This window comes from Ciconia boyciana, chromosome 2, assembly GCF_034638445.1.
Source record: "Ciconia boyciana chromosome 2, ASM3463844v1, whole genome shotgun sequence".
Lineage (NCBI taxonomy): Eukaryota > Metazoa > Chordata > Aves > Ciconiiformes > Ciconiidae > Ciconia > Ciconia boyciana.
The window spans coordinates 158,045,889-158,058,451 of NC_132935.1; the positions used below are offsets into that span (position 1 = coordinate 158,045,889).

The window sequence follows — 12,563 nt, forward strand, 5'->3', positions numbered from 1 at the left end:
CTAAAAGATGCTGTACTATTTTCTAAATAAAACAGAACAGAAAAGCCAATCATTCCAAAGAGGTCTTCTGCAAAAAATTGTTTCTGCCTTTGAAGTCTTCTCAAGACAGTGTTGGGAGAGGTGCATTACCCCTGAATATTGGGTAATTACTTACTTTTGGAGGCAATATAACCGGATGAGAATTGCTGTGAATTCTGGTTATGTTTTTTCAAGCACCAAGCAGATACTCATTAAGATTTTCTGACAAATAATGCAGACAAAATTTTGGTGCTCGTTAGAGGAAAATGAGAAACATATCTCTTTTCCTTCCTTTGATTATGTGAATAATGGGAGTTTTCCCAAAGCATGAGGCGCAACTTTAAAGAACTCTTTTTTAAAAAAACTGTCACTAAATGTGCATCTTAGAGACCGATTAGCTTCAGATGATGGGACATAAGCTTCTTTCTTTATCACGTAAGTGTTTTGGAACATTTTATCTGAAAGAACTACCAAAGCACATAACCCCCAGACAGATAGTTCCTATTTCCTCTAGCTAATGGTTCATTACTTCTTTGACCCAGCTTGTCTTAACCCTGACCGTGGAAGAAGGCTAGAATTATGTTATAATTAGGACTTAGAATTCACTCCATTCTGCAATTTTGTAAAACAAGTATACAGGAATAGACTGACAGTTACTGATGGGTAAAGCGGGGTTGACAGATATAATGATGACAGTAGTTCTTTCACAGAATAAATATGACAGAGGCCGCTGAACTGCAATGTTTGCTGGTATATGTGCAAGAATACTGAGGAAGGCTTTGCTGGTAACATCATACTCTGCTGTATGTAAGCCTCAGTTTTTAATATCTTACAGCTATGAGAAATACTAGAAGGCCTTGCTGCCCACAGATTTTGTGCGGAAGGATATTGTACAGGCAATAGCAGGGGAAAAATTTCAGGCTGTTTTTGATGTATTTAAACAGCAAAGTGGAATTATTCATTTAGAGGTGATGGTGTTCAGCCCTCAAATTCTCTGCTAAGTGCAAAAAAAGTTTTGCTTAGGTCACAGTCATGATTTGAGTGGGTGTTGGGTGATTTCAGTTTACTGCCCAGTAAGGAAATTAATTTTAGCAGCTGGCGACCAGTAAAAGGTATTGAATTGAAGTTATTAAAGGCCTGGTCTGGATCTTTATGATATTTTCTATACAGTTTGTGAGCACTTCAATTCACATTTTCTAATTTTGAAGGAACAGATAATACATTTTATATTGTAGAGATCCTAATTTTGTCCCAATATGGGCTACCACCATGGCAAAGATCTTTTGTTTGGGGCTGAGTTACTTGAGCAAAAGCACATTTGACCCCTCCTGCCACAGTTAATGGTATGGGTAAAAGATTTCAGTCTTGTTCCGAAGAAGCAATAATTTTAATATTAGTTTGTTCTCCAACAATGGGTTTATCTGCAATTTTTTTATTTAAATGGAGAGCATGTTAGTGTTCAATGTAACTAAGTATTAGTGGAGCTACTTGTTTGCCAGAAGTATTATATCTGTGCTCCCCATTTGCTGAAATTATCTGAGCTAGTAGTGGTCTCTGCTAAAGAAACAGAGTTGGGAAATGTAGCATTGAGAGAACAGTAATTTTTCAGGGGAGGCAATGCAAGTTCTTTTAATATTCAGTGTGATAAAATGACAAAAAGGTACACCAAAACACACATTGCTTGTATAAGCCCATGAAATGCCATGTTCTTTCTGAGCCCTGGGCAAATGGAAATGCTGTTCTGGAGCTTTTCCAGTGATGGCCTTTCCCTGTCTCTTTGCCTCATGAACTATTATTACTGCTCACATCTTCAATTATTCTTAGTAGTGACCTTTCCTCAATGCTCCCCAGAAGAAAAGCCCTACATCATTGCGATCATGGCATTAGTAATCAGATAAGTTAATAGTATTTTCACCACAAAGCAATTCCTTTCTTTAGTGGTGGACAGGCTCAGGACTAATTACATGCAAAAGAAAGGATGTAATAATTTTTTTTTTTCTAAATGCAGAAAGGACAAAGTACCCCCCTTACATAGTGAGAAATAGTATCATACATCACAACATTTTGGTACTATTTTACCTATTTAGTGCGCCAATCCATACATGTTGAAGGGCAAGTGATATAAAGAAGGTAAATGAAGCACTAATATATACTGTCATTGAGGCTTCAGGGGCAAATCTTGCCTATAAGCTTAGTACTGCCATTTTTCCTTTTTGAATGAAAACTATTCCATGGTGAATTATTCTGGCAAGGGTCATATTTCAATATACAAAATCAGCGTGTATGAAAAATGATTGAAAAAAGGAGTAATGCTGAGATGAGGAAGTGTTAACACCATATGGTAACACTTAGGGGAAATCTTTCCTTACTTTTCTTTGGAAACTTTTCATGTAAGAGATTGCAGAGTCCTCCAGTTAACCACTGCAGGGATTAATTTTGTCATCTTTATGACTGTTAATTTGGATTACAGTAAGGTCTGGATTCCTCACCAGGGATCAGTGCTTCATTATATTAGGCTTTATGCATGCACACAATTGAAAAAAAACCCACCTGCTCTCAAGAGTTTACAGTATTACAAAAACATCAGGCACCTATTACATTCAAAAAACATAAAAGGTGGAGTAAAGGAAGAAAATCAAAGCTCAGTACTTCTTATGTTGTCATGTATTTTTCTCACTTTCTCTCCTGGGAAAAAGATCTCCTTTAGTATTATGTGCTCCTTTAATATTATTTTTGATCAAACTGATTTACTTTTCTTTCATAGTTAAACTAACTAGTTTTAAGCAGTTGATAAACCATCACAGGTTCTAAAGTCTTGATAAAATGCCTTTCTCAATGAAGAATATTCTGGATATCCTGAGAACCCAAGGAGAAAGAGAGAACGTGGCTGAACCTACTCCACTCCTGAAAAGCTCTGAATAGAGAGAGCAAGATGGAACAAATTCTGCCCCTCTCTTACCTCCTGTCTCTTTACCTCTCTCCTGGTCAACACACCAGAAGGGAGGTAGATGAGGAATGGTTGAGTGTGCCAGAAGAAGGAAAGTGGAGGGCACCCATGGAAAAGGGTGAGAGTGGAGATCCAGAAATTGCCAGCAATCAATAATGATAAAAAGGCGACAGACATGCTCTTTACCTGCATGAGTGAAAGGAGAGGCATGGGTAGGAAGGGTAGTGCCTGAGTACAGCATGCGTATGCTTGGGAGGGACAGAAAGGGGCGACTGCATTCTGGTGGTGGAACAATGGTTTCTTGGAGAATACAAGAGAATGGGTAGGAGTTAGAAAAAATACTTCTCAGAAAGAGAATGGAGATGTTTGGAACACAAAAAAGGCAAAGAAAAAAGGGGATAAAAACAAAAATTTAAAAACTATGGCCAGGGAATATCCAAATTTATTATCAAAGTGAATGCTAAAATAAAACTAAAGTAAAGAAACAGTAGCTGATTTTTCACATGCAACTGATAGGTTTTGAGTAATACGCACATTACACGTGTATGTACACCTATGGCACCTATGTAACCAAAGAGTAGGGAAACCAAGAGGAACTCAGCTTAAAACCCGTGATCAGCTTTAAGTACATTTTTCCCAGCCATACTTGAAATTTTGTGTAATTCTAGACTTGTTAGGTATACATGTATGGCAAACAGATGAGGATGTGTTTGATAGATCACAGCTTTAGCAGGCTGAACAAAATTTTCTCTCACCTCTATTAGTGAGAAGAATATGTCTCTCTCAATCAGATCACTTCTCCATTCAGTTTTCTGCATGAAAACTATGTTTGACTCTTCCTACCAATCAATTCATGTTACCATTCCTTACTGTTGTTGCGCACTATCTTGATTTATTCCAGTTTGTTAGAGCTATTCCAGTTATGTGAGCTGAGCACTTTTAAAATGCCATTCTTGGACCATATTTTGTAATTTTACTACAGGAAAATAAACATGTGCTCTTTCTTTAGAGTCATTCACAGGTGATGTTAAATCGAGGCCCAACGAGGCCCATCAGGCATGCCCAGTGTTGGCATAGCCAGGTGTTTCCTTTTTTATTTCTCTCTTTAGCAGTACTTACCCTTCAAGGTCTCCTTACTAGGTAACAACTAAATCTGAAAGAAGCGGATCAATGTGCAGTGAGCTTTCATTCTAGGCTATTAAAAATGCTAATAATTATTGACATATTTTGATTAAAGAAACCCATACTGGCTAAAACCTTGTGATAAGGTGAGGTTGGTATGGTCTGCAAATGTGAAGAGGCACTAGCTGGTTGCGTGGTAATTGAATGAAGAGCATGAAAAGAAGAGGCAGAGAACCCCCAACAACAGAAAGGATTTAGGAGGTTTGTATTTTCCCAATTTTGATTGATAAGTACAGGGAAAACTTTGCTGTTCTTCCCTATTGTTTGTTTTCTTGTTTTGATGATCATAAGACACTTTTTGATAAAGAAGGGCTGTGGCCTGTTTTTTATCTTAGTTAATACAAATGCTTAGAGATTGTGGGCATTCTTAGAAGAAATGTTTAATGTAAAATTATGCGTTGGTTAACTGGGGGAAAGGATAGAGAAATAAACACAATACAATCTGTCTGATCAGTGGATTTTTAAAAATTATTTTCCTGATAAGTGACTAACTACAGCTTTTTCTAGATTAAGTTCAAGGGACTTCAGCTGGTGCCTTGACTGTCATAACCTTCAGAGGTGCCTCCTATAAATCCAAACAAACCATATATTCCAGTGTGGTTTAAGCTTTTTCCTATTTTGTCTTTAGGAAAGCAGAACTGCTGTATACCTGGTGAAAGGAGGAAGGGAATAGTTTTATTAGTGTCTTACGAGAAGAATATCTTCATAAAGAGATTTAAACTTCTAGATCCTGTACTCACAACAGCATTTTGTGATTATGTTGTGCTGATTGTCTGAGAAACAGTACTGGAGATGTAGGGTAGAGGGAGAAGAAAGGGAGGTAGAAGTTTTTGAGAGGCCCTATGGAATTTACTTTCCTGGCTAGTAAACAAAGAATATACCATGTAAATGGATTGTAATATATAGCATAGATACCTGCCCTTATTTTAAGCAGTAATAAAGTTAAAAAACATTGAGAAAATGTGTGTGTATATGGGTGGGTTCAATACAAACGGTCCTCGTACCTGACACAAGTTAGTAGAGTTGCAGGCTACAAAGGCCTGTGTTTGGAAGAAGGGATGAAGTTGGGTATTTATTCATTTATTCTTGACTTCCCTCTGAGAGACCCACTTACCTTGGTGTATGGAAGTTCACTATATTGGTTTATATTACAGAGTCAGCGTGGGCTTTCCTGACCTGTAGTGAGCTTTACTCACGTAAACTCTTCTGGAATTCACTGTGGTAAATTATCAAGAAGAAAGTTTATAAGCACGCGATTTATGTCAGTAGAAGTTAATGGACATATACCACACCTTTGCACACCCTTATATTTAAGAATGTGAAAAAACATATAGTTATCCAAGTATATGGGATAAGCCTTACTGCCATGCTAACTGAATTTTAAATAGCTCCAATATGTGTCAGGGGACTACTCTCCCTATATTACGGGATGCACAGCATAGATTTGTGTGCCTTGGTTACATGGGGAGAGGATGATCAGCAGAACTTCTTGTGGGTGCTGGTGCACCTGTGCATAAGTCACTGCTCCAACCTTCTTTGTCACTACTGAGATGTGGGGACCATACATGTGTTAGTGAAGAGGTGAATCTTTAATGCAAGATAAGTAAGAAACCTGTGTTTAAATTCTAGATTGAGCAAAGCAATATATGTGTACCTGTTCAGTTTTAGTCTCTGTCAGCTGGTTGAGTGGTTATACGGAGAATTTGTTATTTCAGGGCTGCTGTAGGAAGTAAGATTGGGGGCTGGGTTTTTTTTGTGGGGTTTGAAGTTATTGCATCAACAGTTTGTGTTTTGGGAGATGGTCTCTGGTAGAGGGATTGTTTGATAGAAAATGAAATGTAATTTTGATCCCATAAGGCATGAACTGAATTAAGTGCTTTTTGGAGACAATATCACTTCACTCTTCAGTGGTGACTTATTACCACCATTACTATTGGTAGGTAGATGATATTTAAAATGAAATATGATGCTTCTTAATGTCACAGCAAATAACAACAAAAGATAAATTAGTAGTTAAATTAGCATATTGACTGGTTGGGTGAAATATGCATAACAATCAACTCTAGCAATAAATAACTTGAAACAAAATATTTTTCAAGGAGTTTTGGAGGTCCTCCTCTATTTTAGAGTAATCATGGATGGATCTAGTTTGCCATGCATTGACTTTATTAATTTGCTGTCCAAGAAATAAGTTTCCAAGACTAATTGCGTCAGATGCCTTGCTGCAGTGAGCATCAAACAACCAACTATTATTAAAAGAGAAACTAAAACATGATAAAATCAGTTTTCTTTTGTGGTTTTCATGGAAAATATATTAGGAGATAAAGCAAAATGTGTCAAGCGAAATCAGAGTGCATTTCAATGGGAGTTCTGTATGGAGCTAGCCTGGCTGTTTATTTCTTTGTACCTGAACATATTCATTTTGTTCATCTTGTATCTGGATTTTTGTGCTTCTGAGAATATCAGTATGTTATAGGATGGCCTACCTCTAGCAGGTGGCCATGGGCAGCAGGTGGCTGTGATCCCAGCTCCCAGGTGTTTCAAAATCAGCAGGGTCTGGGTGAACCAGTCACTGTTTTTATCTGTGACTCCACTAGAAATATTTCTGGTTGAAATTTCTCATCTGACACTTTTTGGATCTACAGCACAGCCACTGCAGGATGGGAAATCAACTACAAAACTGCCTGTCTTCCCTCCATCACAGGACACCTTCTATAGCCCTTCATTGGACATGGCCATTTCAGGCTTCTGGTTTTAACCCTTTTGATGTCTCAGGAAAACAAGGCAGAGAGATTCAACCAGGGGTTTTTCCTAACCATAAAAACTTTTCTTTTAGAAGAGATAACTTCACATTTCTGAAAACAGGAATATTGAAGTATATCTTGTTTATATTAGCACTTGAAGTCTTTTACCTTCTTTTTTTTTATGCAAGCATTCCTTTTTCAAGTGATCATTACTATGCTTTTAATTAGAGCTCTTCTTGTGCTCTATACTGTGTGCTGATGTGTGTTGGCCACTGCCTGTCATCATTCTTGCCTTGCGTTCTTTATGAGTCAATATATAGTTAAGGCATCCTGCTTTGCTGGGTTGGCACCAAGGCTGCAATCAGATATCTTTAGTGAGTTCTCGAACGCTGTTTCAGGTCAAACAGCTGTTCCAGTAAACTTGTCTGGAGCAAAATTACACATATCGCAAAAAATATGTCACAAACCAGAGTTTGTGGATTGTGTAGACACACACTGTTCTGCCATACTCTGCTTGAAGAAGCCTTTCATGGTCTGAAGCTTCCTCTACCTTTCAAAGGCTACCAAATGTATCTCTGTGGTTTATTGGTGCATAGGTAAAAGGACGAGAGAACACTTCTATTGGTGTGCGTATTGTAGGCTTTCATTATCTGCTAAGGTTATGCATATGTGGTTGTTGCAGGCAGGTGTGGCACAGATAAAAGGGGCTTTGCTGGTGCTCCAAATGACTCGAATTCATGTAGATGTGCTTGCTTAGCTCAGACCTAGCACTGTGCTAATAAATCCTGCTGAGAGACAGAGTATATTAGTTCAGGCTTAATGATGTGCTAATACAGTTACCTGCTGCAAGGCTATGCAGGCATGCATAAGTCACTCTAGCCCCCTGAACTTTTCTTTTAGCAGGGTTAGGACTCACTAATTCATAGGCAGAGTCTTGAGCCTTTCAGTTTTCTTTTATAAGAATAACCTACTTACTTAATCCATTTGACTCTCTGATGAATAGAGATGCTTGTACTCTGTGCTTCGGCAGAGGTAGGCATGGCTGGGGAGAGAGAATTTGCTCCTGTGTTTAGATGTGGTGAAGTTCCTGGATGTTTTTGGATGCATAGTGTGAAACTGCTCAAGACTGCTTAATTTCTATAACTCCCTGTGTCCATTTATAAACTTAAGGTACTTTCCAGAGAGGCTTAACTGTGACAATATGGCAGTTTCCGTATTCAAAATACAGCCGTATTCCTTGGAGTTTATCCAGTCCTAGCTCTTTATCTTTTTCAGAAAACACAAAAACCAAACTACTACTTGGGTTAACAGAGTGCATGCCCTTAACAATAGCACGGTATTTCATGCTGCTTCTGTACTTGGTCCTTGTCCCCATCCCCCAGTGTGGAGTCACCAGAGCAGAGGTGTACTCTGCCCACTTCTCTGCTGCCCTCACGAATATCAGCAGGAATTCATCTTATTTGAAGATAAAGAGGATAATAACTAGTGTCTCATTACCTGGTTAGGTGATACTAGCAACAGGGGAACAGAATACTTTACTTCATCCATGAAGATGTGGATGAGCTGGGACTGCCAACCTGGATGCAGTTTCTAGGGTGAGGTGTGGGGCTGGCATAGCAGGGGCCCATAAAGCAACATGTTTTGGAACAAATTTCCTGCTTTAAATGGAAAATAACCCTAGGATATTTTTCATAGACCTGTACTGATTTGTCAGCTGTCTGTGGAGGTATCACAGTGTTGGTATGGATGGCTTAAATATTAAGCCTTTCTCCAAAGAGTTAGTGCTCCTGAGGATCTAGGCGTGGTCTGTGGTTGCAGTTATAAATTGCTCAAATTAGGCTTGGATTTAGTACCTGATTCCTAGGCTTGTCTCATTGCAGTAGAAATATCTTGAGGAAACTCCTGATTTCTTGGTATATATTTTTGTAGTGTATTGCAGCATTACTGTGCTGTAGTATAATAACGTATTCAAAATTGAGAGCACATAAAGTTCCTCAAATTACTAAATGGGAGAGACATGCACAGAAAAAACTGAACCCTCAGTAGAGGAATGAGGGGGAAGAAAAACGTCAAAGGTTATTCTGGACATAACCAGTTAGTAAGATATGCTATTTCACCAGACCTGTTTCCATGTTCTTGAATTTCTGTGCTGCCCAATTTAGACTCCTAAGGCCAATGCAATGTCTGACTCTTGCTGAGCATTTAATAGCCTGAGAGGTCTTCAGTCTGCACTAATTATCCACAGTTTGAAACCTGTATTAATTTTTACCTTTCTATTGTGTTTTTAGGCTGCCTGTTTGAGGATGACCTTTGCAAATCTTTTGAAATCTGTGTAAATGGTAAGTCTTGAATGTTTTGTTTGCTGACTACTCTGTCCTCTGCTGTGTAGTTGCTATGTGGTCAATTCAATAAGCCAAATATATATATATGAATGAGAAGGAGAGGAAAGGGGGGGGGGGGTGAAGAGTACCAGTTATGACTAGTCTAGTCAGCAATGAGGGGAAATGTAATATATTTTAAAATATTTAAATATTCTCTCAACCTTGAACAACATCATCTTCTTTTATGAGAAATGGATTGTAACTAATTTAAACACACTGAAATATGCTAAAATTAATTTCTCTTAATACAGGGTGAAAATAACTGTTATTTTCTGGTTGTTCATCTTTTTAAAGGATGATGTTGAGTAATTATCAGTCTCCTTTTCTTCAAAATGTTGTTATTTATTATAAAAAAGAAGAAGGTCTCAAAGAAAGACTACTGTTGTTCTTGATTATGCTGCTTCCTTTTTCTGTGATTTTAGTTGAACTATGCAAAAGCAGCTTTCTTCTGCTCTCCTTCAGAATTTCCTTTCAGTAAGTCAAAAAAGCCAACACAAATGTATGAATGCATCTAATGGAATAGTAGGAATGACTTTTCTGAGAATAGTCAAAGATTGTTAAAGTGCTATATGAAATCATTTAAGTCCTGGTGAAGGACGGACCATGTTTAGAGAGAGATCTTTTGAAGCAATTACTGTTGTAAAATATGTAGATTTGTAAGTAGGGATTTTTTAAAAATTAAGTATTATATATGAAACTTCTCTTTGTGAATGTATGGCATAAGGAAGAAGTAGTTTTGTTTTCCATCAAACATGGGAGCCAATAATATAGGTCTGTTAATAGATAAACTTTATTAATATCCTAATTTAACAAATATTTAAGATGAAATGAGATTAAATTCCCAATATTGTTGAATGTCAGACAAATGCATGCAGGGAAGGGAATAAAGGACAGAAATATGGTTGAGGAGTTAGGAGGAATTAAAATAGGTAGAAGGTTAGAAACAGTGCCTTTATTAACATCTCCAAAGATAATTCTTGTGTCAAATTGTTATTTGAAGTTGTTCCAATAATATGCAAAAATTCTGCATTGACAATTTCCATAAGTGACACCAGGAAGGGTAGTGGCAGTTTTCTACAGTGGTGCATTTTGCTGACTACCAATGGTCTTCAGTGCCTAGCTGTTGTCTTCCCCAGTGCAAGTATATTTAATTGGGTTTTATGGTAGGCCACCGTTATATTTGGCAGACGGTATATAACAGGAGTTTATGCAACAGATGATAGTAGAGAAATGTATGTACTTCAACTGACAGCAAAAAGTCTTCAGTAAAGATGTTCCTATAAAGGTTACTTCATAGCTTCTTGCTCTACCTGTTTTCTTAATTGAAGATGCAGTTTTTAAATACTCAACATGACTTTCATTAGAGTGCAAAATTAACCTATGGAAATTGTATCTTTGAATTCAGAATGGACCTCTTCTGTAGATCTACTCTTATCTTGGCATAACTGTGACTTAAAGAAAAGTCAGTAATGAATAAGCCAGTTGATTCATGATATTTCTTAATGGCTGATCTTAATTAAAAAAATACATGCAGGGATTCTGTCAGTGTGTTTATGGTCACTGCAAAGTATTTCATTATTTTGCCCTAGCTGGGCAAATGTTGTCTAGAGTGGATTTTAGATGCTGTCCTTGATGCAAGTAAAAATACACCATTCTTGAGAAAATTAACAGAATCTTTGGAGGATCATACTTTGAAGTACTAAAATACCATCAGAATTTACTTTTTATATATACCAGAAAAGAAAAGGGCTGCTTACTTCTGAGCAGTCCTTCCCATTTTTCCTGTCCAAACTGCTTCTAGTTCATCTGTCTCTGAAGTTCTTCAGAAATCCTGATATATTAAAATGTGAGTGCTTTGCTGGATTGAAAGCTCAGGAACTTAAGTCTGTGTAGGTCACTATGCTCAGGAGCAGAGCTTACTTTGTGCGTTGCAAGGTCATGGAAAGGTTTGCCTCCTTTGTTGTCACACAAGTGCATATTTCTGAAGTACAGTGTCAATGTGGGTAAGAAACAGCAGCTACTTTTGGGTAGCATCTTTGAAGCATCTGTGACCTGTAGATCTGAGTCTAACTCCTGCAGAAAGGCAGATAATTTTGATCTTTCTCTCGGCCTCCAGCAAAGGTAGCTGAACTGACCGCATTTTCAAAAATGAAACTGGGTTTGCCTATTGAAGACATAAGTTGCAGTCTTTGCTATCTCGTATCATGTCATCAGCTGAAGACTTCAAGTACTCATCATGCATCAGACTTGTAAAAGGATAACCAAAACCACCATTAGCTGAGCTGTTTCATGCTGTTCTACAACTTCAAAATAAATGAGAAGGAAAGAATAGTATTTTTTTAAGAAGTGGTTTTTAAGTGCCTGATAGATTTTGAGAAATGTTCATTTGTATAAATAAAAAAAGGATGTTAAGAGAAGTTTCTATTGTTGTTAAAAGCAATGTGATCCAGGTGTAAGATCTGGTATAAACAGCATAACTGTATCAGTTGCATCACTTACATCTGTTTAGGTCATATGCCGTTCTTGTAGGGCAAACAACCTGCTGTAATAATGATTGTTGACTTTTCTGCCGCTTTCCCCTCATCACATAAAGGTCTCTTCTGGCTTCAGTTATGGGTTCTCGCTTATGTTTGTTTAATAGCTCCAGCAGCATTCATGCAATATTAATTTATTTCCATAAACCTTTTATCAGTTTCCTGAGCTGCACTGACTCATCAAGTGGTTAAAAAGGAACATATTGTTTCATGTTTATTTTAATGGCATAAGGATAAGCCAGACAAAAAGACCAAGTTACTTTTCCTGGATTCTTCCTTTACAAAGCTAGAACTTCGTGGGGCAAAGTGGCTTAGGTGTCATTTACTTCACTTCTTGTAAATCATTACCTCTATTTTACAGTTGGAGGAACTGATATTTTCACCCATCTAAAATGCTTGAAGCTTGCAGCTAAGACTTGATATGAAAGGTGGATATGCTTATGAGCTGCAGACCCTAATAGAAAATAATCTAGCATTCTATAAGCTTGGAAATGCTTGCTCCCCAATAAGTACTGATAAGCTGCTACAGATGCCAAAGGAAGCAAATAACAATGTTAAACAAGATATATAGAAGGGAAAAGAATAATATAAGGAATAGGATTTGAAATGAGGGTATGTGTAGTGACACAGCTGTGGGTAGAGAGGGATATGGCATTCACACATTCACATACGTTTTTCTGTCTGGGTTAGAAGTATAAGCAAATGAGTTTGCCCGTATGTTTATTTTTATTTTCTTAACTGTTATGCCTAGAATGTG

General features: G+C 37.5%; 1 protein-coding gene across 1 annotated transcript in view; it reads left to right on the forward strand.

The window, feature by feature from the left end:
* PTPRN2 (protein tyrosine phosphatase receptor type N2) overlaps positions 1–12,563 on the forward strand; it is a 680,315-nt gene that overhangs the window by 63,288 nt on the left and 604,464 nt on the right. Inside the window, 1 exon segment of the mRNA XM_072851628.1 lies at positions 9,180–9,230. Within this exon segment, the coding sequence (XP_072707729.1) occupies positions 9,180–9,230 (51 nt within the window).